Source organism: Schistocerca serialis, chromosome 9 (assembly GCF_023864345.2).
Source record: "Schistocerca serialis cubense isolate TAMUIC-IGC-003099 chromosome 9, iqSchSeri2.2, whole genome shotgun sequence".
NCBI classification, from domain to species: Eukaryota; Metazoa; Arthropoda; class Insecta; order Orthoptera; family Acrididae; genus Schistocerca; species Schistocerca serialis.
The window spans coordinates 361,240,627-361,267,293 of NC_064646.1; the positions used below are offsets into that span (position 1 = coordinate 361,240,627).

At 36.4% G+C, this 26,667-nt stretch overlaps 1 protein-coding gene across 2 annotated transcripts in view; it reads left to right on the top strand.

Moving 5' to 3' along the window:
• LOC126418840 (fatty acyl-CoA reductase 1-like) overlaps positions 1–24,825 on the top strand; it is a 266,538-nt gene extending 241,713 nt beyond the window's left edge. For both annotated transcript variants that reach the window (XM_050085819.1, XM_050085818.1), the window contains 3 exons: positions 8,534–8,776; positions 16,018–16,275; positions 23,464–24,825. In XM_050085819.1, the coding sequence (XP_049941776.1) occupies positions 8,534–8,776; positions 16,018–16,275; positions 23,464–23,683 (721 nt within the window). In that variant the 3' untranslated portion in view covers positions 23,684–24,825. The remainder of the gene's footprint in view (positions 1–8,533; positions 8,777–16,017; positions 16,276–23,463) is intronic.
• Positions 24,826–26,667: the final 1,842 nt, after the last annotated feature.

A 26,667-nucleotide genomic window follows, 5' to 3' on the forward strand; every position in this document is an offset into this window, starting at 1 on the left:
AGAAGAAAAGTGTGACTCTTAACAAATGTGATAAGAGTGATAAAGTAACAAATGCACTGTGGTAAACAGATTTGCAATTTGAGACCAGTGATGTGGTGGGTGAAAACTGAAGTTATCTTTTTTGTAATACATGTCCTTAGCTCAAAAAGACCATAGAATTGAATCTTAGAGATGGAGTAAAAATAAAAAAAATATGGCATGCTATTCTTTAGAACTGCACACATGGTCTAAAAATACTGTGAAGGCACTAATATCACTGGTGCTACAAAGAATGAAACTTACAACATAACACATTTACTTCATATTACAAAGGTATAAGGACAAGGAATATAAAAAGTATTGGCAACAGCCTATCCATAGGCATACAATGTAACATTTGAGACAATCCTGTCTAGTGCATACATATAGCAAAAGGATGTATATTTTCTTAAATATCTTGTTGTAATAATTATGGTAATGCAAAGTTAGATAACACGACTTATTATTGTTGATTAAATATAGAATATTAACAATTATTAATCGATATATTCTTGATAGTGTTAACTACACACTTACTGAACTACCAAATTTAGGTCTAGCAAATCAAAGGCATGACAACAATACAAGAATCTGTACAGGGCTATTACAAATGATTGAAGCGATTTCATAAATTCACTGTAGCTCCATTCATTGACATATGGTCACGACACACTATAGATACATAGAAAAACTCATAAAGTTTTGTTCGGCTGAAGCTGCACTTCAGGTTTCTGCCGCCAGAGCGCTCGAGAGCGCAGTGAGACAAAACGGCGACAGGAGCCGAGAAAGCGTATGTCGTGCTTGAAATGCACTCACATCAGTCAGTCATAACAGTGCAATGCCTCTGTAAGGGGAAATCAATGGGTCGGCCTTCAGTGAGCGAAAAAACGGTTGAACACGTGCCGGCAAGTTTCACACGTAGCCCGCGAAAGTCGACGAATAAAGCAAGCAGGGAGATAAACGTACCACAGGATGGTGCTCCACCGCACTTCCATCATGATGTTCGGCATTTCTTAAACAGGTGATTGGAAAACCGATGGATCGGTCGTGGTGGAGATCATGATCAGCAATTCATGTCATGGCCTCCATGCTCTCCCGACTTGACCCCATGCAATTTCTTTCTGTGTGGTAATGTGAAAGATTCAGTGTTTAAACCTCCTCTACCAAGAAATGTGCCAGAACTACGAGCTCGCATCAACGATGCTTTCGAACTCATTGATGTGGACATGCTGTGCCGAGTGTGGGAGGTACTTGATTATTGGGTTGATGTCTGCTGAATCACTAAAGGGGCACATATCGAACATTTGTGAATGGCTAAAAAAACTTTTTGAGTTTTTGTATGTGTGTGCAAAGCATTGTGAAAATATCTCAAATAATAAAGTTATTGTAGAGCTGTGAAATCGCTTCAATCATTTGTAATAACCCTGTACTTCTGTGCTCTTGCCACAAAATAGATGAGCAGAAACTAACAAAGCATAAGTATATGACAATTAAAATATATAACAAATTATCTAAGCATGCCTCAAGCATGCCAATCAAAGTACATAAGGAAAAGTTAAGCTACTTCTTGTGAACTAGCCCATTCTATTCATTAGTAGAATTTTTAGAAATGTCTAATATGAACTTAAATACGTAAAAATGTATTTTATAAAATTAATAGGTTAAGTGAACTGATGAGGTCTGTTGCATGTAATAATGCTGAATGATGAATAAAGAATCTGAATCAGAAATGCGTGACTATTTATGCCAGTGAACAGGATAATCACATCAATTTAAGTTGACATCAATAAGACCTCAGGTTGCAAGTTCTACTCTTAAGTATGAGTGGCAGTGTTACAGGAATATTGCCACATTTAGTAGTAACAGAAATGTATTCTACAAATACAGACATACTGCCTGGAGAACTGTGGTCACAGGTACTGAAACCAATTCTATTAGGATAACAATTATTGTTGATATGATTATCAATTTCAATCTGGCAGGCATCTTCAACCCAAAACAAGCAATTGAACAAATCAGTTAGGTGATCCATACATAGTTTATATACAGGATCGCCCACTTAAATGTTTGAGTGCAGGTATCTCTGGAACAACAACAGATATTGAAAAGTTAATTTCGTTAGTATCAATGAAGGCAGAGGGTCATGAAATTAAATATTATGAGACATCCTAAAATGTAAGCAAATATTATTTTCCGCCTAAACTTATGTTTTTTTCAATGGATAAATTTGTTATGCTATGAACTATATGAAAAATCACAAAAAGAATGATGTTAGTTGCATTGCAATACTTCAGTTACATCCTGAGAAAATTCAAAGTGAAGTTGACACTTGAAATAAAAGAAATGTGCTGCTGCTGCACATTCCTGCGACAAATGCTGTACTTATTGCTATTTACTGGAAACAATACAAATGTCCATTTACACACAATGAAAAATAAGGAAAGGGTTTACTCTATTGTGCTTTATTCATCTTGACCACAGTATTAGAATGGATATAACAGTAACACAATTCCAAATATCAGTGACCAGAGCAAACATAAGTAATGGATAGCCAAAGATCTAAGAGAAGGATAAATGCTAGTTGTACATAGTTCTACAGCAATTACATAATGGAACATGACACATACAGAATATGCCACAGAACATTTTTAATGATTACACTACAATTAAACCTTTGCACATGGTGAACTGATAAAATAAATGTACAACAGTACCTGTGAAACACAGAATGTATGTTGGTATGCAATTGTATTTCTCACAGCAGAAACACTACAACATATGTTTGAAGAGACCACTATTTACTCAGCAACTCCGGTGAGCATGCACCAAGACTGGTCGGCTCACTGCTGTCAGTGTTGCAGGTGTTACTGCAGCATACGCAGTGCCAATACTGGCTTTCATGTTATTCGTTGTTGCTGAAACTTCTGATACACCACATTTTTCACATGTCCTCAGACAAAAAGGCTCATGGGATGAGGTTTGGTGCCCACACTGGAAGTCTTTGGACAGGGCTGCCCCATCCTACCCATTGATTTGGGTATTGCTGGTTTAGTAGACTGACCAGTACCATTCTGTAGTGTGTACACAGGTAAACAGCATGTGCAAGACTGAAGTCATTAAGCATATATCCATGTTTGTGGCAGGAAATCCTATTAATACTTTTGGCCTTCATGATAATAGTAAAAGAAAAATTACATCCATCTATCATGACAATTATGAGCAACATGGGATTCATGCTTGCATCTCAGGATCTGGAACAGAGGTATGTTTCTTTTACTTCATGTGTTTTGTAGTTTCCCGGAATGTAATTGACATATTACTATGCAACCAATGCCAATATTTTTGTGATTTTTCACATTACTAAATGAGTAAGAAATAATATGGGCTGTCCATTAAAAAAAGAAAAAAAAGACATAAGTTTGTATTGTAAGTAATATTTGATTACATTTTAGAATGTTTCATAGTATTTACTTTCAAGAGCCCCTGCCGTACATTCATACCCACAAAAGTTGTTTTTCAGTATCTATTGTTGTCCCAGAGATATTTCTGCTGAAACGTTTAAGAGAACCACTCTGTATATTATCAACATTCTCAATGGGCTATTTGTCTATTTTGAAAGAACATGGTATGTTAAGCAACAGAATAAATCAAGAATTTGGATAAAGCCTGAAGATAAAATTTGTGACAGAATGGACTATACAAGAAAATGGAAAACATTCATGGTTCTGTTAGAGATAATTTCAATAGCAATGTAATCTATTTCTGGGCTACAGAACAGACAGTATACTGATCTGTGATCAAAAGTTACTGAAATGTAAAATAGCTTATACTAAGGTGTTTTATGGCTTTCTACGTAAAAAAATGTGGCTCGGAAAGTAATGTGACAGTGGTATCTTTTACTGAGTACAAACATTTCATCTTGGAAATTTTGTTTTTTGTCTCATATAGGAGCTAATTTGGTGATATCAAGTACCAAAATGTGGAACAACTAGAGCTACTTGATGTTTCGAAGACATCAAGAATCCAGTCAAGAATATTTGTTGTATAAACAATGAAATGGATTAATTAACCTTTGCATAATCACAAGCACATAGAATGGACCTTGAATTTGAAAATATCATGTTAACATTACACTGGGTGATTCAAAAAGAAACAGCAGTTTTCAGTTGTTTATTACAGACAAACTACATAAAAGATCTATTGGGTAAAGTAAACTGCAATAATGCAAGAATTTGGGGGTCACAAAATCATGGTGTAATCACCAAGTGTTGTTTGTACTGTTCCTATTCACAAAGGTTTAAGGACCTTTTTTGTGGAGAGAACTGATGGGAATGTTATACCTGGACATGCTGCAAAATCGGTTGTTTCCTCAACTTCATGAAGATTCCACTGATTTCATTTCTATACATGATGGCACTCCACCTCACATTCACCTTGAGCTGCAGCTTTATCTTAACAATACCATCTCACAATGATGGATTGGAAGAGATGAACAACAAAATATTGTTCACTGCTTCTGGCCTTCCAGGTCAACAGACATCACACCTTGTGATTTTTTTCTATGGGTGTACATAAAAGACAGACTTTTTGTCTTACCTATGGCAACCACTCTTCAAAAGCTGAGAAATTGAATTGCTGAAGCTGTCAGTTCAATAAACAAGGACTTGTTGATTCAAGTGTGGAATGGAATGGACTACCTTCCTAGCCTCCCAAAACCTCAAACCTCTTGTCTGGTTCATGTTCACTGACGATATCTTCATGATCAAAACCTAAGGTCAAGACAACCTGTCCTCATTCCTGCACAGCCTGAACACCTTCTCTCACATGCACTTCACTTGGTACTTCTCAGCCTGATATGTCACCTTATAGAGTTCGACTTTGACTTCCACCCCCTTGATGGTTCCACCAATACTTCTGTCCTTATCAAGTCCACTAACCATCAACAGTAGTGGCATTTTGACAGCTGGTCCTCCGTTCCACACCACAAAATTGCTCCCATTTAGGAATGGCTGGTGTATCTGCAGTGACAAGAATTGCCTTACTAGTTCACAAACAGTTTTTCCATCCCATATACTCATAAATACCTGCTCCTCCCACCATCCCAAGAACTCACTGCAAAGGAGCATCCCCCCATCACCAAGTATCTGCCAGTGGTAAATAGAACCATGCCCTTTGCCAGAGCTTTGGCTATTTATCATTATGCTCAGAAATGAGGGAAATCCTACCCATGATCATTCTCACCCCTCCTAAAGTGGTATTCCACCACCAATTCAACTCACACAATATCCTGGTCCATCAATATGCTGCTCTGACTCACATGGGTCGTTTCCCTGTGGGACATTCAGATGCAAGACCCGCCTGATTCACCAATTCATCACATCCTACTCTAGTTCTATAACAGGCTTATCCTACTGCATCAGAGGCAGTGCCGCCTGTGAAAGCAGCTAGGTCATATACCAGCTATGCTGCAATTTCTGCACTGCATTGTGAGTGGGCAAGACGACTGACCAGCTGTCCATCAGAATGAAGTGCCAGAAGTAGCCGTGAGCAGACAAAACACACTGCTGAACATTGAAAATGGCATATTCAAGTTCAGTGGCTACTTCACAACCCATGCCAGTGGGTCCTTCCTCCCAGTACCGGCTTTTCTCAACTACACAGATGGTAGTTATGCTTGGAACACATCCTTCATCCCCAAAACCCTCCTAACCTCTGTCTCCATTAACCTATAGCACCCATGCCCTCTACCTAAAAGTGTTCTTCCGCTGTTCTGTAATCTCTTCCAAATTGATGCCTCCACATCATCGTCGTCCTGCACCCATGCTCACTTATTCTGCTACCCCCGTGTCGCATTCCTATCCTGTGCAGTTGCTATCTCTCTCCTCTGTTCCTATCCCACACACCTGCCGCTTCCCTTCAATCTATCAGCTACACTTTCCAAACTCATCATCCCATTTCCCACTCCTTTCCCCCTCTACCCATTCTACCCAACACTAACCCTAGCCCCAGTTTACTTGGTGAACTGCAGTCTAAGCATTGTGGGTTTAGCTGGCACAATGTAGCTGTGCATGTGTGTGTGTATGGGGGGGGGGGGGGGCATATATATGTGTACTCTAGCTTGTTAAAGGATTTCTACAAAACCTAGCAAAGTTTACCTTCTTTTGTGTGTATTCATCGGCAAATCAATGGCTCTATTATTCGATGAGCTGTCTCCTTCACTCGTACATTATTTACATTTTGCCAGAAATTTCCATAATTCATTGGATGTTCTACAAGTACAGAGAACAGCAAAATTAACAGTTTCAAAACTAATGCAAAAAACTGTGACGGTACTATTATATTATTTCAAAATTCTAGTGTGACCCGGATGGTGACAGATTGTTCAGAAAATCATTTCTGCTTTATTGAACTTATATTATAGTCATACATTCTGTTATCAGGTAAAACAATGCCATTAAAAGCAGTATAAATGAATAAATTTGGTACTATATTGCCTACACCTTTAACTAAATGTAATTTGTAAGTTAAAGTATTTTAATCCTTGAGCAGGCACACCATTTTTCATAACATCAGCGGCCACACAGCATACTTTCTACACATATAAAGAATAGCTGTCTCTATGTTACCAGGGTATGAGCAAAATCACAGTTTAATCTTAGTTTAATTAAACAATGACAAAATAAATTTACATAATACGAATTAAAGTGCTGTTTAATTAAAGAATACTGAAATAAATTTCATTATATAAGTCTGTGGCCACGGACAGGTGTTACACCACACTAATGACCCTCTTAAAACATCAAACAGCACAGTTGCATCAGATCCCCCCCAACCACTTATTTGATTACTAATTACTTCATAGATAGCTGCCTCATTACAGGATTGTGCTGCTAGCTTGTAATATGTGTCATTTTGCACATACTATAAAATTTTTTCTCATCTAGTTAACTGTTTGTTTTATTACTGCTGCTCACTTGGACACATGACAACACAATTTATCACTGTGTTAACTGAAGCAATAATAAAGGAATAGTTTTGGGCTCAAAAGGGAAACAACAGTGGTACAGTGCAAAACAATTTTATTGGGTTGCACAATTTATACATAGGTGCTTGAACATCAGATGCCCATTCATCAAAGTTGAGATCGCTTGCTCAGACATGCCAGTACTGATGATAAGAAGTACAAAATAGATGTTAAAGTGTCAAGTGTGTCCACTTCTAAACCTAAAGAGAAATGTATTTTTACATAAATGGTAGCTGAAGGGATGCACTGTATACAGATTTTACATTGTCACTCAGTATTAGAAGAGTCAGACAGAAAATATGACAGTACATTTCTTTGAATAGAAAATTAGATATAGAGTTTTCAGAAAGATTATTTACATTTCTGGGATTGATTATTCCACTCTCACACGCTTTTAAGCATTCTTTCTTCCCATGCTCCAGACATGAATATAATAGGTAGAAACTTTAATTAAAACATGAACCAATGGGAAGTACCTTTCACTGCCCAATTCACAGTGGTTTTCAGAGTACCTGTGTAGATGTAGATAAGTGATCACTTCATCAACAAAGATATGCTACATGTATAAGGTTACAGATAATGGATTTATGGAATATTGATGAAAATGTTTGTCAGTTTCATGCAGGATGTACACAGTTTAGATACACCACTAAATTTTCTGCAGTTATTTGAAGGAACAAAATTGCAATAGAATTTTTAAAATTCATAGTCTCTGAGAAAAAGAGTATTTTTCTGATTATGTAGACATAATTTTAATGAAATATTGCAATCTTTTTGTGATCTGTTAGTTCTCGGTTTGACACTATTACTGTCAATACAAATGGGTTATAATAAAAAAACATAAATGATCATTAACAATAGGCAGATTAAAAAATAAACAAAGTAAGTAATCCTCAATTATGTACAGATTGAGCAGAACATTTTGCATAAGTAGAATATGCCACACGATGCTGAAAACAGGAATCTGTTGGACCATAACAGTTCTGTGCTCCAAGACCAGTGTTTTCTATCCAAGTAGTATAGCAACCCTACTTGTAAAGAGGTGCTTCCCTTTCCAGATGGCCCTGGTGATCACTGATTCATGCCACATGACCCCATATGGTGCCAGGGGATGCATCTGCTGCATAAAATGCTGTTCTCTATGCAAGTATATTGGACTACCATGCCACTGGTGATATCATGTTATAAATATTTCTCATTATAACCACTGTTGTAATAAAAGCACTCTTATCAACGTCAGTGACCTATAATTTATCATTTCTTGGTATTAGACAATATTTATTTAATAGTAGTTTTATTTATGTGTAATTCGAGGTTTGAAGAAATTAGTAGATTGTTACACACCTATTATAAGCCTGTTCAGTTATTATCATGACTTCAAAAAATTGTCAAACTACTAAATGTCTACCACAAATTCTTCTCTTTCTTGCTGTATGATTAATGAACATTTATCTAGCTATAATGATGCACTGAAATTATTTTCTGTTACAGGCCAAAAAGCCCTTATGTTTGCAATATTACAAATGGACGAGATAACCCTGTAACATGGGGTGGTGTTTTGGAAATCCTGAGATCAATTATACTAAAAGAAATTCCTCTTGAAGGAGGCATTTGGTATCCAGTTGGGGATATGACATCATCACCATTCCTGCACAAGCTTCGCCATATCTTCTTCCACATGATACCAGCTTACATCATTGACTTTTTTGTGTTTCTAGCTGGCAAGAAACCTTTGTACGTATACCAGATAACACACACTCATTTATAACAAAGAGACATTTTTTATTTCCTACAACATTCAGAGTAAAAATAGCAGTTCATCATATTAATTTTCTACAACATTTGATAAGTTTTATTCTTGACACATTACAGTTAGTCATAAACATTTATGGCAGTCACTGCTTTTATTCTTCAGTATTTTGATTGTGTTGTTTTAAAATATGATGTTACTAAAAAATAACTCTATTTCACACAGAAAAACGATTATCTGATTAATAGATATTGGTATACTAGAATAAGATGAATAAAGGGAACACCGAAGCAATATTTTTCACATTAATAATGGTTTAGTCACACATTATAAATTTTGTACACTGCATATGATGAAACTTTCCGATCATATACCTACGAACAGATTATCTTGTGCAGAAGTTGTAACATTTTGTATAGCGTTTTGTATGTAAAATGTAATTCCGAAAACATTCAAAGACATGGGGTTAGTCAACTTGAAAGATAATGTTCACTTGTTCTCAAAAGTTATCAAAGTGTGTTGGCTATAATGGAGATCAAAGCAGACAGAATCCATTCATGTCTCATACTTCCTCGGGTCATAGCAGTCAGAAGATCCAATAAACATACTGGACAATGCATTGGATAATGTGAGTTGTACATATATGTAAAATGTCCTTCTAGAAGAGCATACTGCCCTGACATTGTATGAATGGACTGCCCTGACATTGTACAAATGGTAACAGAAAGGGGTGGATGATGACTTGGATGTAGCTCTCACTGTTTGGTATTCTCCCAGAAAACATCACAGGTGTATGATCATTGTAAGCTGTGCCTCCAGTACTTGAGCAGGTTTTGCAGTTTGCCCTCTTATAATTCTGGTATTTGCCACTATCTTGTCAATGCTGCATCCATTAATGATCATTACTGTATATAATGCAGGAGTTGACCCAGACACAAATTTGTGCCATTCATCTCTTGAGTAGTGTCTGTTGCAGAGCATTGCCAGAATTGCTGGAAGAAGTCCTGCTCCCTAAAAGACAACGCATGTGGTTCCAATATAACGGGGCACCGGCACATTTCAGTCGTCTTGTGCATCGATTCCTGGACCGACAGTTCCCAGAAACGTGGATTGGCAGAGGTGGCCCTGTACCATGGCCTGCTCGATCCCCAGATATGTCCCCTCTGGACTTTTTGTGTGGGGAGAGATGCGCAACCTTGTTTACGCAACTCTTCTTGCATCAGAAGAGGATCTGGTTGCCCGGCTAGTAGCAGCAGCAGGAACAATTCAGGATACTTCTGGGGTTTTTCCCTGTGTCAGACAGAACATGATCTGATGGTGTAACCTTTGTTTACGTGTCAATGGAGGCATTTTTGAAAATCTACTGTAATTGAAATTGGGTTGTGGTGTTAATGTGTTGTCTCTTGGTGAAAAAATAATGGAAAAGTGTTTGTTGGTTTAATTAATTTGCCACCAGAGAAATTTTCCTCTGCCGGTTTAAATACTCATAAGAAAAAATGGCATTAGAGAAAAATATTTGTTTTGATGTCCCCTACAACCTCCCAGAGTTTGTCGGTTTAAATACTTTTCACCCTGTATGTGTGGTTTAGTAACTTGGGTATGATGATAGAATTTTATAGATCTCTGATAATGAGGAACTTGGCTTAACAGCTCAGATTGCCAAGACTAGAGAAACCTCTAAAAATAACCTCATACTCAAGGACAGTTGCACTCTGACTGAATGAATGGCTGTTGACACAGACTGTCAGGATTTGGCCCCTCATTACTAAATAATACTGACAATGAAGAATATATAATTGCAATTGTCCCTTCTCCATGTAGGAGCAGATTAGACAATTGTCTGTGGTTAATGACACACCATTAGGCCATGTTGTGGTATGCTACAGTGTAACTAGAAAAATCTTCTGTGCACTATTCAGCCTAATCTGGAACATTTGACATTTTTCCAACCCATGGAGGAGTGTAATCCCACTGCCCCTCCTGAAAGCAGAAAAGAACCATTTAGACCCAATTATTACTGTAGTGTTGCCCTCACTAACTGTGGAGAAAAGACTTTGGATTGAATGGTGACTCACCATCTTGCCTGGCTTCTCAAACCCAAAATCCTACTTAGTCACTGTCAGTGTGGGTTCAGGATATATCATTCCACCTGTGATGCCTGACACTCCTGGAAATGGCTTTCCTACATTGACATCGTGTGTAGATTTAAGTGTCAGGAAGTCCTTTCTGAAAATATTTGTGTGGAGTGTAGCCAAGCATGTAAGTGAAACATGGGTGATAAACAGAAGAGAATAGAAGCTTTTGAAATACCGTGCTACAGAAGAATGCTGAAAATTAGATGGGTAGATCATGTAACTAATGAGAAAGTACTGAATAAAATTGAAGAGAGAAAAATTTGTGGTACAACCTGACTAGAAGAAGGGATTGGTTGGTAGGACACATTCTGAGGCATCAAGGGATCACCAATTTAACACAGGAGGACAGCATAGGGGGCAAAAATCATGGAGGGAAGCCAAGAGATGAATGCAGTAAGCAGATTCAGAAGGATTTAGGTTGCAGTAGTTACTCAGAGATGAAGAGGCTTGCACAGGATAGAGTAGTGTGGAGAGCTGCATCAAACCAGTCTTTGGACTAAAGACCACAACAACATCAAACACTGGCATCAACTATTAGGTGCATTTTTTGTAACAGAAGGTCTGTGATATCACTGTGAGAAATAATGTTCTCAGACACAACTGTCAACTGGGCTTCATTTCACTATCACTAACAAAAACATTTAAAGCTCTGCTATATCAAAAAATAGTCACACTATTCACCACTAATAGTGTGTTCACTGCAAAGGCCACCATAAAATACTGAAATCCATGATTGCCCCTAGTCAAACTGTATACCTTAAGTAAATCCAGCAGTGAATTGCTTTGCATGCTCTAAGACATGACTCAAAAGGCTTGGGTATATGCTTCATGTTTAGAACATAGTAACTGAATGCTACTATTAATTCATCCAAGCATTTGTTTTAGCAGAAATGTATTTCCTTGCTACTGTTCCTTGAAACTGGCTGATTGCACACTTGCTAAGTAAACATTTGTGGCAAAAAAATAGGGAATAAAGCAACAACATTTATTAAGCACATGTTATAAAATAGTACCTAGTGGTACACTCTGAGGTGTGGCACTTGATGTCCTAAACATAACGCAATGGTATCTCTAATACATTTGCTGTCACTCTATGATATTGTTACTATAACTGATAAAAGTGATTAAGACACACTATGCAGGCCAATTATTCCAAAAATAGCTGCTAATAAGTCAGAAGTTAGTCTTAAAACACTGGGCAGAGTGGGCTGCAGGCACTGAACGGAACTGTCTAACAGCTGGTTCAGGCTTCTCTAAGTGTTTGTGTCACATGGATGTACACAACACACTTAAGGAACTTGCATAGAGGCAGGAAGAGGTTTGTGTTTGTGTGCGCCATCTGGAAGCTGATGTATGAAATTGTGAACTGCCAAGCATGTACTTATGCCACTGTGGTGGTGGCCCTTGACGGTATCTGTTGTACACATCTTACCTGCTACACAACAATATATCACACTCTACATTTGGATCCTCTTGTACAGCACTATTTTCTCTTGAAAAATGGAATTTGCTTTCCATTATATCTTCTTATTCTGCAAATATCCTGTTTTCAACACAAATCAGCCACTCCTTTCAGAAATTTTATTTTTATGTACTTATTTTCCTCCTCCCACTTTCGTTTGACTCATTTGCTGTGCTTTATTGGTATTATTATTTTAATTCCTGATTTTGTTCATTTCTCACAAAGATTCTCCATTCTGTTCTTTATCATTTTCGAACTGAAGCTGGATATGTGCTTACTAATGTACCATCTTTTACATTCCTGTTTTCTGACAACTTTCGTTTCATTCTCAAGATTCTCTTTAGTCTCGTGTCTTCTAGAAGCTTATTTGATGTGTAATACAAAAAATCCTGTCAGTTTCTTTTTATATTTATCTGAGTCAAGACATTTAATATTGGCAAACATATGAGTGAGGATTGGATAGTAACACACAATAATTTTAGGGTAACAAAATAAAACAAATCACAAATGAATCTATATCTTGTACCTATTTTTCTTCATTGTCACCAACATTCCCAACACACTTCTTCCATCATGGTACCTGTTTCTATATGCCCTGTTTGTAGAAGTCCATTTGGTTGGAGTATAGCCATCTGCAGACTGCTGATTTCACTTTTGTATCTGTCACAAACCATTGGATAACCAGGAATTCCTACATGGGACCAAACAGATGAAAGTCTGATGATGCAAGGTCTTGACAATATGTTGGATGCTGGAGCACTCTCACCCAAATTTGGCAATTTTTTCATGAACAGAAACAGCAATATGAAAGAGACTACTTCCATGAAGAAATTTGACACCATCAGCATTAATGTTGTGATATTTGTCACGAAGGACATGACACAATTTAACCAAAGTTTAAATGTAAGCTGCAGCATTCACAATGGTTCCAAGTTATGAAAAGTCCACCAGTAACAAACTATGCATGTCACAGAACACTGCCACAAACACTTTCCTAGCAGATTGAGTCACTTCAAACATTTTTTGTACTGGGAAATCAGCATATTTACACTCCATAGATACTTGCTTGGTTTCAGCCATGACTCGTTACTAGTGATGATTCCTTTCATAAAGGTATGTTCTTCTTTGGCATTATATATTAAGTGAGCCAAGCTTGTCATCATTTGCTGGCCCTTGTAGTTGTCTGTCAGTTTCTTAGGTACCCACCAAGCGCTACCATTACAAAATTTCAATGCATTACAAACAATATTATACACTACACCGAAGGAAATGTAGAATTACTGTGATAAGGTCCACAGTTGCCCATGCCAATCGTTCAAAATTGCCTCCTCAATGGCTCAGACATTCTGTCACATTGCAGCTGTTATTCACTGCCTGAAGGTGGCAAATAACTAAGGTTCACACAACACTCTTCGTGGAATGTACACTACCTGTAGACACTGCTATGGCCCATAGAGTCATCTCCATACATGCCACACATGCCCCCATGAATTTCACTAGGTTTATGCCCTTTGGCCCACTTTTTAATGCTCTTCACAAGTTCATGACAGTAGGATGTGCGCCACCTTTTTGTAATTCAGGCTTCTCTCACTAGAGTTGGACATGAAAGCTAAATATCCTCTGTAACATAAACTTCAAACTCTATCATCATGAAATTTCAACATTCCAGCTGCAATACCAGGGGTGAAAAAGATTATTGTGTATTACTTTCTGATCCCCCGTCATATCTTTCTTTTAAACCTTGAAAAAAGTTTGATTTGGTCACATAATATAAGCTTTAAGATTTTTATCAACATTACGAATGTTCAATATTGTTCTCTTGATATTAGCAAAGTGATGTTACTAAACATGCTCACTATTTTTTAAAGTGACACCTCCATCTTCATCATATGTTGCAGAAACAAGAAACTTTCATTTTTCTAGGTGGGCCTACAAAATATTAATTTTTAAGTGTTCTAGTCACTCTATTATTAAAGGAATGATCAAAATGGACTTATCAGTACATGCCATCACAACATTAGATTCCAGTTCAGTAAGCCATGGAATCCACTAATGTTAGTGTTAAAATGTATTTGCATTAAGCTCATCTGTATTATATGCTACCCAGTGAGATACTGTTTGACTTTTCTACCTGAATAAGGTTGCATGTTTAATATCAGAAAAAGTTAACTTGACAATACAAAGTTAGGGAGTTCATAACTGTTTCCATAATTTTTGATGAATGCAGAGCAGTTATTTAGCTAAGCATTGAAACATCATCTCGATCTCTTCTTGTATATATGCTTACATATGTTACTTAAAGCTTTATATCTAAAAACAAAGATGATGTGATTTACCAAACAAAAGCACTGGCAGGTCAATAGACACACAAACAAACACAAACATACACACAAAATTCAAGCTTTCGCAACCAATGGTTGCTTCATCAGGAAAGAGGGAAGGAGAGGGAGAGACGAAAGGATGTGGGTTTTAAGGGAGTCATTCCAATCCCGGGAGCGGAAAGACTTACCTTAGGGGGAAAAAGGACAGTATATACAGACAAATGTCTGCCTGTGCCTGCACACATGTGGACGGATACGTGTGCATGCGCGCAAGTGTATACCTGTCCCTCCCTTAAAACCCACATCCTTTCATCTCTCCCTCTCCTTCCCTCTTTCCTGATGAAGCAACCGTTGGTTGTGAAAGCTTGAATTTTGTGTGTATGTTTGTGTTTGTTTGTGTTTCTATCGACCTGCCAGTGCTTTTGTTTGGTAAGTCACATCATCTTTGTTTTTAGATATATTTTTCCCATGTGGAATGTTTCCCTATATTATATTCATATCATTACTTAAAGCTTTATTTGACAAATTTCAAAAGTTTAATACAGGATGATAATTTTGGTAATTAAAAGTGATATTCCATGTCTTTCTTCTGTTAGTGAAGGTTAACACTATGAAACTTCAAAACTGTATGCTTTTTATCAGTAAACTCTTCCGGGCTAAGTTGCCGTGGTCGATCTGTAGAACTTCTTCTCCCTGACGTTTCGTTCTCAACTACGGAGAACATCTTCCGAGGTGAGTCGACGACTGGCTGCTAGGAGCTGGGGCCGCCGCTTATATAGAGATCGTAGGGGGCGCCACCACACGTCACATGGCGTCGATGTGCAGCTATCTCTGGCTATCGTCTGTTCTCTCGATTGCAGGCAATCGATTGTCACGTGACTGATGCAACGTCGACCGCCATATCTTATCCATGGCGGTCGACGTTGCATCAGTCACATGACAATCGATTGCCTGCAATCGAGAGAACAGATGATAGCCAGAGATAGCTGCACATCGACGCCATGTGACGTGTGGTGGCGCCCCCTACGATCTCTATATAAGCGGCGGCCCCAGCTCCTAGCAGCCAGTCGTCGACTCACCTCGGAAGATGTTCTCCGTAGTTGAGAACGAAACGTCAGGGAGAAGAAGTTCTACAGATCGACCACGGCAACTTAGCCCGGAAGAGTTTACTGATAAAGACGCCGGCCGTGAAAGCCTACATGGAATGTATGCTTTTTGTCTAACAGTCTTCACAAATTCTGTCACTGCTTTATTTGTCTCACAATATTTGATTTGAATATTTACTAATGACTGAAACATTTTTGCAGCTTGGTTAATGTACAGAATCGTTTGCAAGTGGGTCAAGGAATGCTGAGTTACTACATGGTGCATGAATGGTTATTTTACAATGATAGGCTTCATGCACTAGCTGACTCTATGGTTCCTGAAGATCGTGAAACATTTTACACTGATATAAAACCAATTGATTGGTTTGATTTTTGCAGAAAAGCAATTACTGGGGCAAAATTATATATCCTGAAGGAAGACATAGAAAATTTGCCCAATGCTCAACGGCACATGAGAAAGTAGGTATTTATATTACAGCCTGGCAATGGAAAATCTGGAATGAAATAATGATATAACTATTTGGATAAATTGATACTCATCACATACAAGAGACACTGATCAGCAGACAGGTGCAATTAATAGTGGACTATTAGACATTAGTGATCAGATGAAGCCCTTCATCAGACAGAAAAACACACTCACAAATACCTACATGCACAGCTCACACAAACTTGACCACTATCGTCTCCTGACAGTATGACCCAAATTAAAATTAGAGCCAGAGCTAGCTACAAGAACATCTAGGAGGATGATAAATATTCCTCTAATTATGCACTAAATACCTAGTGTTGAACAGTATCTTAACATAACTCATTGAACTTTAATTAACTTAAAATATATTTGATGAAGTAATTTAATTTTACTATATGCCATTATGTATCATGAACATCAGTATGAAAAAGAGCCTTCAGGGTTGCAGAATGAGCCAGTGATACAGCAGCAAAAGTAATAATAACACATTGTTTCTATAATGAGCTTTTGATAATTATTATATACTGTATGTTTTAAATAATTAACTTTGCTTTCACACATTCTTATACACTGCCAATAAAAGAAGGTGAAGCAACTACAAGGCAAGGAGGAAATGAAATGAAATTTCACAGGTTGAGAGGCTACATGATGTTTTTCAATCATTACAAAATAAATCCAAATACACAAAGAATTTGGCACCATGAACCCACTTATCAATATGACATTGTACCTCCTCTGGCCAGGATTCATGCACTGATTATTTTTGGGAAAAGTGTCAAAAAGCAACTGTACAATCTCCTTAGGCAAGATGGTCCACAACTGTTGTAACTTGTCCTTAATATCCCAGATACTGGCACTAGGATGGAGTTAATGTCCAAGCTAGTCCCACACATGTTCTGTTGTGGAGAGATCTGAGTTTTTTACTGGCCATAGGTATACTTCAACATCATGCAGATAGTTCATAGAGATACGTTGTCACACATGAGAAAGTAGGGTGTCTGTGATGTACCCTTTTGCCACTGAAGTTCCTCCAATCACTAGCAGCTATAATCTGAAGCCATCCCTAATGGCTCTCCACACGATTATGCCAAAGGTAACAGCACTGTGTCTCTCAAAAACAGTAGAAGGACTGGATCTCTTCCCAAGTCACTGCCATACTCACCAAAAATCATCATCCAGGATAGTGCAGAACCATGCTTCATTGCTAAACACAATGTGATACCATTCATGGGCAGTCTATGCCCCTTAGTCACTGCACTAATCCAAATGCAGTCATTTGTGTTGTGGTGTTAACTGCAACCTATACATGGGACAGTAACTTTAAAGTCTGGCTGCTGTGTGGTCAATTGTGCAAAATGACACAGGATATTGTGGGTTGATCATCATTTGTTCTAGGAGACAGTTGTTGGTGTGAAGGGGTTACAAAGTTTTTGGTGCACATTGTGGCAATCCTCTCTTATGGCAGTCAGACATGGTTAACCATAACCTTTTTTATTAATATGCCTGCCCTCATGTTTCCATGCTGCCCAACATTAAGCCACAATCACATCTGAATGCCTCACAAATGTGGATACTGCATGATTCAAACAGCTGGCCAAATGGCCCCTTCAGACTCTGTCAGGTGCTGATAAAGCGGTTGCATGTGAGTACACAGCATCTCTGTGTCTTGCACAGCCTAACCTCCCTCATTGCTCTATTGGCTGCAACACTTAAAGCGTTAAAACATTACAAACTTTGCAAAAATATACTTTGCTTATAAGATTCATATTAGAATGAGAAGTGCTGGTAAAGCTACAAAATTAATGGTTTTTATGTAACTTGAAGTGCTCATTTGCAGTAAGGTGAATTAGTTATTGGATTTCTGTCTAGTGGAGTAATTCTTCATCTTCTGAGAGGAAATCAGGTTTATTTTGAGATGTGTGCAATTTATATTCTCTTGGATCATCTTGAATATTTAACAGTGTATTTTATTCTACAATACGTGATGAAATAAGGTGCACCGAGCAGTTTCATTATGTAGTCCAGCAAGAATTTTGTAAGCATGAAAATGTGAGCAAAAGACTGACAGCAAAATAATGGAACTGCCCAAAGCTTAATTTTGAAAAAAAAAGAAAATGCAGAAATAATTAAATTTTTGAAAAACAATTTTCTGAAAGTTCAAATATGCAATCTATATGTAAGTGACATGTCAACAATAATATTTACTTAACAAAAATTACGTTATTGAACTGAAACATTGTCCATTATTTTTTTGTGCATAAGTAACATAATTAAGGTCTTTCCTACAAAGAACATAGCAATGTTTATATTTGTAAATTTCACAGTTATCAGTTGAACCTATGTGAAAAAAAAGAAAAGAAAAAAATAGTCACACATTTGCTACACTAGTTTAGTGCAAGAAAATCAAATCACTCTAATTATGTGGCATTTCATAGCAGTGCAATGCAAAACTAACAAAATGATTATTAATCAGTTGCAGAAGTAAAATTCTAATAGTGAACAAAATAGTATTATAACATTCCATAACAATATTTTTAGCATCATTAGTAGATTGGATAGTGTCTCAGTGCACAATACTTCAATTGTCTTTCATGTGTGTATGAGTTTAATAACAAGTAAAATTAAGTTCATGATCGTGTTTGGTAATTATTTATGCTTTGCTGTCTTTGTTTTATGCTCATAGTGATTGCTTACTGTCATTTTCAAACCTGACATCACTTTAGTTTTATTTCATCCCTTCTGTGTCCTAAGTACCATATCATTAGATTCTCTGCAGTGTATTAGCCCCTTTTTTCACCTTTTCTTGTTAAAACATTTCTTTGCATGAACATTGGTGACTTCAGCAGACATGCATAAGTAAATAGAATACAGGTTTAAACACTTAGGTTTGACTCATTATTTGGGAAAAATAGACCAATAAAACTTTATCTTATTGAGTTATTTAGGCAAAAAAGAAGAGATCAAAGACAAAGATGCAATTATCATAAATGTTTGTATAAAATTATTGAACAATCAACATACGAGTCAAAAAGTGCAAGAATTAAACTAGTATCTAGACACATACAAATCATATACAAAGACATATTATTAAAATCTGAGGTTGAAAATTTTTGCAAGTTATCATCATAAACAAATTATAAAATGAAAGCTAAACTGACAATTCTTGAAAGAGCACATAACCCCCATCACTTCTTCTCAAAAATATGGTACAAATTACAGTAAAACATAAAAAAATTGGGGAATTGCCATTGGCAATATACTTGCATGTCCATTTTGTTACATGATAGATATTCTATTATTCATGAAATATTAGCTTTGCTTGCAAAGAAAAGTCCATTCAAATCTGTGTAACTTTGTGATTCTATAACTAATTATATACAAAAGAAATACCATAGCCAGCACCATAAACACAAGAGTAAAGTATACTAATTTGGACACTGCTTCAAGGGAAGTGATATGTCTCATAGCATGTGGATACATAGATGGAGAGAAAATCTGGTACTTTTGGAGGAATTCAGCAAAAATTATACCTCAAGAGAATAATAAAGAAAACAGTGATAGGGAAAGAGGGTAATAACACGAAAGGAGAGGGCTCAAAACATATAACTGAGTAGCATCCAATGGCAACCGCCCACTAATGTAATTTCACAATGCAGGTTGGCAGAATGGATGATTGTGGTCATGCACCTACAGTAGCATAAGGGAACCTTATCACTGAGAAACTTGCCAAAACCTCAGTTCTGCATGCCAAGGAAAATGTAAAAATTGAACATATGAATGGGCGTATACATATGGAAAAAGAATATGAACATGTAACTTGGTACATGTGTACAAATGATAAAAGATCAGCAAATCATTTAGTGATGGTACTAAAAGCTGACTTAAAATGCAACAGGCCAGCTGCTATGGCCGAGCGGCTCTAGGCGCTTCAGTCTGGAGCCGCGCGACCACTATGGCTGGAGGTTTGAATCCTGCCTCGGGCATCGATGTGTGTGATGTGCTTAGGTTAGATAGTTTTAAGTAGTTCTAAGTTCTAGGGGACTGATGACCTCAGATATTAAGTCCCATAGTGCTCAGAGCTGTTTGAACCATCAAAATAAAACATATTGCAAAAATGTTTCAATTATTGACAAAGACTAACAAACAATAGAAGAAGCCACATAAGAAAAATGCATACATTGGTATCATTATTCTTTCAAATAGAAGAGTATACTCATTATCCTTTCAAACAGAAGAGTGTACAGATAGAAAAGGGATCACATTAATAGATTTAAACATAGAGAAGGAGAATGTAACACAGAAAATGAAGAAGGACACTGTGGTACAATAGCTCAAGATGATGCGCACTTCAACACATGACATAGTAAGAGTGTCTGTTCCTTTCTGAGAATTCCATATACATTGTTAAATGAAGTTCACATAATGGAGTGTGTGTGTGTGTGTGTGTGTTTGAGAGAGAGAGAGAGAGAGTTCCTAAATTTAGTAGCAGAAAGAAAAATTATTTATTATCTGTCACTCTTCCTTAGAGTAAGACAGAAAGCAGTAAGGTATTACAAATAAATACAAATACAAATGTTTTATTCCACCGTTGAACATATTTACATGCAATTGGTGTCATCAATGTAAACATAATAATAATAACAATAATAATAATAATATAAACTTCAACATGACAAATGATATGAACTATAACATAATAATACAAGATAGATACAATACATATTTGTGTAAATGTCAATAACAACAACAAGTTTCCTAATAGATCAATTACAAGATAAATGGACTACATAGTTCAGTGAATGACAAATAAATAATCAAACTGATTTCTGCCAGTGATGTGAAGATTCTTATAGATAATGAAATTAACCTCAAACTGAAATCAAATTTCTTTGTGATATTTTTCATTGAGAGAGTATTTTGTATTTGCAAACTGAGAGCTATTGAGGTTACAATTATGGTCCATACACACACAAAAAACCTGCTAATCTAAAGGCTTTGTGATATGATTTGCATAACATGATGAAAACAGAAAAAAAGAAGAAAAATATGTCTGCTTAACTGATAAGTCATAAAGGATAGTCCAGTCCAGTAACAGTTTTTCATAATCCTCTTCCAACAAATTTTATGGCATGTATTAAATATCCAGCATGCCAGTGACATAAATGTAATCTAATTTTGCTTGTTGTTTTCCATTTATATTTCATTCCTCACTTGAGAAGTCTACAGCATTCTGCCACTTAGAATGAATGTTGTGCAGTGAGTAGGAAGAAATCACTTATTCTGTGATTAAATATAAATTTTTTGGACTGTTTATAGAAGGTAGTGAACAGATTGAAGAAATTATACAGTCCTGATTAGCTATGTCATAACATAGGAATGACCATAAGGTTTGAAGTAAACACAAGGTGGATTTCCTAATCCATCCTTGAGTATACCTGTTCTCCCAGAACACAATGTTGTGCAAGCTATGCAAAAGAGCCTTTATAGGACACAGCATGTAAGAAAGAAAACCAGGTTTTTAAAATTTTCAAGCAGGACCTAGCATGTACAATGAAAACAGATTTTCAATGAATCTGCAAAAGGAAGGGAAGGTATTTAAGTCATAATCTGGCGGACAGAATGAAAGATTCATTCGTCACTGATAGTACTGAAAAAGAATGATGAGAGAGTGAATAATGAATTTATGGCTGAACAACATAATGTCGTAAGTCAGTATAAGAATCTTTGTATGGGTAGATGGGTAAACATTATAAATGATAACTGTATAATGCAAAATAAAATGGATCAAAATGATAATTAAGGCTGTAATATGATGATACTGACCTCTGTTAGAGAATAAATACAATGAAAACACTAACTAGAGAATATGTATTATCCATTGATAACTGACATCATTTGGTGTATTAATCAGTTAATTTCCAGTCATTTTTGCTTATGTTATTTGGAGGAAGACCAATTTTAGGCATTACAACAGATCCATTTCATTAAGGGAAAGATGCTTCTTGATCATAACTATGATCATGCTTCATTATGATCCTGTTTTCCACCCCCGGTAGCTGAGTGGTCAGTGCGACAGAATGTCAATCGTAAGGGCCCGCGTTCGATTCCCCGCTGGGTCGGAGATTTTCTCCGCTCAGGGACTGGGTGTTGTGTTGTCCTAATCATCATCATTTCATCCATATCGATGCACAAGTCACTGAAGTGCTGTCAAATTGGAAGACTTGCACCCGGCGAACAGTCGACCCGACGGGAGGCCCTCGTCACATGACATTTTTTATTTTAATTATGATCCTGCTGTTATGGATCACATTGGGATCACTATATATATAAAGGTGGTCATACAGTCTGGAACTACCCACCTCGCAAATGATGTCTGCAATTGTGACTTCAAATCAATTAAGATTGATAATTGGAGCATATTTGGTATTTATAGATGTATCTAACTTCAATAAAATATATCAATAAGTTTCTGTAATAGGAATCTGCAAATTTCTTAATTTCATTTTAGTTTTTTTATCCATTAGAAAAACAAAAAAATATTACAATAATCATATAATTTAGGGGAAGGTGTTGTACCTTGAGGATTGTGTACCTATGAACACGTTTCATGGTCAGTGATTCAATCTAATGGCTGCTTTTAGAATTATATTTTTTAGCATTGTTTCACAACATTTTTTCCTGTATTCTTTTTGGGTTACTAGCCCATTTGCTAGTGCACAATGCTGCCATTCACCAATACTAAACTTTGCCAAACAAGTCTAAAGAAGTGTTTCATTCAGTTAATACAATACACAATGTTTCACCAAGCACCCTCAGTAGAATCACTTAAAATGACTGGAATTTTTTCACATTTGTAAAACCTTACTTTTCATGAGTAAATTTTATAATTTCTAGAAAAAAAGTGAGTGGTATCATTTGAAAATGGAATAAAAAATTTTATTTAATTTCCGTTCTGAGGTGGACAAGGGGCAAATGTTTAAAAAGTGTTCAAACATACAACATCCTCATATAGTACATTATTGTATTTCACTTCTTTTGAGCTGTTTCAGTTTGTGTTGTTTGAGGTTGTATAAGATTAAACTAAATTATTCACTCTTAAGTATATTCATGATAAACACTGTTTTAGTTGTATTTGGAAATGCTGTATTTTACAGATAATATATTTCTCTTTCTAGGTTATACTGGTTACATCATACAGTGTTGGCAATTTTCTATGGCCTCCTCATCTGGTCCTTGTACACATGGTCAGAACCTATACTGGCGATGCTGGAATTTGTGATGGGACACATTGTAACACTTTTCAACAATGTTCCTGTTGTTAGGGTACTTGCAGATGACATTTCTGTGTCTCCAGATGATTTAATTTATGACACATCTCATATGGTCCAAGATTGAAAAAAACCTCTGTTAGCAATGTTATAGGTTATTGTTCCATAATACAACTATGAATGGAAGAACAAATGAAGAAATGTTCTGTTTAAGATTTTTTATAAGCTATAGCTTTACATGAAGAGTGTATGGTTCCCATGAACTTAACTCATTGAATTTTCTTATTTATACAAATAATTTGAACTTTTAAAACTCTATGTGAAGAGGGATTATAAGAAACTGTTTTAACCATTCTCATGAAACTGTATTTCATTGTGCTGTAACTGTTGCTTCAAAGGAGGGAGCAGACACATTAGAAACAAGATACTTTTGTGATTCAAATACATGTTGTCTCATGAGAATGAGGGATCTCAGGAACGAGACTGTCATTGTGAAGCTATGTTGAAGTTCAAGTTAGTGTGAAACAGTGTATTAATGAGAAGCTCAGGAAACATCAGAAGGCACACATTAATCATCAAGAAAGATGTGTAGTTTTCTGACTACAGAAGTTTTTAAGTTATTCCATGTGGCTAAAATATTTTAAATGCCATGTTGAAAGGAAATAACAGATTTGCTGAAGAATATTAAAAATAACTTCTTTTAAAATATAAATGGAAAGTATAGAATGGAATAAGATTGATGACTGATTGATGTGGCAGACCTATATTCATATTAAAATGAAAATGACAAACATGTTAACAGGCATAAAAGAGTGAATATGAAAACTCTTCTTCTACATAGAACATATAAAAGGATTGTGTATACAGAAAATCTCACACTTATGATGACTGTTCATTGATCATCAGTTCATTCTTAATGTGGGTCATGGTCTGTTCCATCCATCAATATTTTCCAAAGGGAAATTTTCTAATTTTAATCTTCTTTAATTCATATCAGTTTGTGGCAAAGAAGTATTAAAAGGAACATGTGATACTCATTACATTCCACTTTTTGACATATGAGCTACTAACAAAAAGGGGTGGTAATTTTATTTTTATTTTTGCATTAAAATGTTTATGTTTTCGAATTTGTTAGTAGCCATTCTGTTTCACATCTATCAAGACACAGTGCTGTATCTAGTGTTCTATTAAATGAATGTTCAAATTTTGTAAGTTTTCAAAAATCTGTTCATCTCTGGTTTTATAAGTACCTGTAAAAACACTGGAATATAAGAGAAAATTTCTAAAAATTATCACTTTTTAGTTGATATGTTTTGTATTTCATACCAAGCTCAGCTTCAGAGTTCTACTAGTTTATTATATAAACTTTTGTTATCAACAATAGGAAACATGAGAATAGGAACTGATTTGTAGTCATACAATAGAAACAAGTTCCCATAATTTATATGTTTATAATTTTTACTTTGTTTCTTGAAAACATGTTCATAATATTTATAAAATGTTTTTGTATTAATACATGGAAGTACAACTTTCAACTTTATTGTTTGCTTAATTGTTTTTCCCATAGTACAACCAATCTGTGATGACCATCACCCACCAGTAACTGCTACTTGCCAAGTGCAGAGTAAATTGTCTGTGGACTCGGTGTTCTTTGGATAGGGTGTGTGTGCTTTTGTCTCTGGTGGAGATGTTTGAACTATTATTATCTGTAATGTTTCTCCTACGTCTGGTGTAATTATACGAGCCATAATGAAAGTGCCTGATCATAATCAGTTTGAATTTTCTGTACACAGTGAGACCCTGTTGTTGTTGTGGTCTTCAGTCCTGAGACTGGTTTGATGCAGCTCTCCATGCTACTCTATCCTGTGCAAGCTTTTTCATCTCCCAGTACCTACTGCAACCTACATCCTTCTGAATCTGCTTAGTGTATTCATCTCTTGGTCTCCCTCTACGATTTTTACCCTCCACGCTGCCCTCCAATACTAAATTGGTGATCCCTTCATGCCTCAAAACATATTCTACCAACCGATCCCTTCTTCTGGTCAAGTTGTGCCACAAACTTCTCTTCTCCCCAATCCTATTCAATACTTCCTCATTAGTTATGTGATCTACCCATCTAATCTTTAGCATTCTTCTGTAGCACCACATTTCAAAAACTTCTATTCTCTTCTTGTCCAAACTATTTATCATCCATGTTTCACTTCCATACATGGCTACACTCCATACAAATACTTTCAGAAATGACTTCCTGACACTTAAATCAATACTGGATGTTAACAAATTTCTCTTCTTCAGAAACACTTTCCTTGCCATTGCCAGCCTACATTTTATATCCTCTCTACTTCGACCATCATCAGTTATTTTGCTCCCCAAATAGCAAAACTCCTTTACTACTTTAAGTGCCTCATTTCCTAATCTAATTCCCTCAGCATCACCCGACTTAATTAGACTACATTCCATTATCCGTGTTTTGCTTTTGTTGATGTTCATCTTATATCCTCCTTTCAAGACACTGTCCATTCCATTCAACTGCTCTTCCAAGTCCTTTGCTGTCTCTGACAGAATTACAATGTCATCAGCGAACCTCAAAGTTTTTATTTCTTCTCCATGAATTTTAATACCTACTCTGAATTTTTCTTTTGTTTCCTTTACTGCTTGCTCAATATACAGATTGAACAACATCGGGGAGAGGCTACAACCCTGTCTTACTCCCTTCCCAACCACTGCTTCCCTTTCATGCCCCTCGACTCTTATAACTGCCATCTGGTTTCTGTACAAATTGTAAATAGCCTTTTGCTCCCTGTATTTTACCCCTGCCACCTTTAGAATTTGAAAGAGAGTATTCCAGTCAACATTGTCAAAAGCTTTCTCTAAGTCTACAAATGCTAGAAACGTAGGTTTGCCTTTCCTTAATCTTTCTTCTAAGATAAGTCGTAGGGTCAGTATTGCCTCACGTGTTCCAGTGTTTCTACGGAATCCAAACTGATCTTCCCCGAGGTTGGCTTCTACTAGTTTTTCCATTCGTCTGTAAAGAATTCGTGTTAGTATTTTGCAGCTGTGACTTATTAAGCTGATAGTTCGGTAATTTTCACATCTGTCAACACCTGCTTT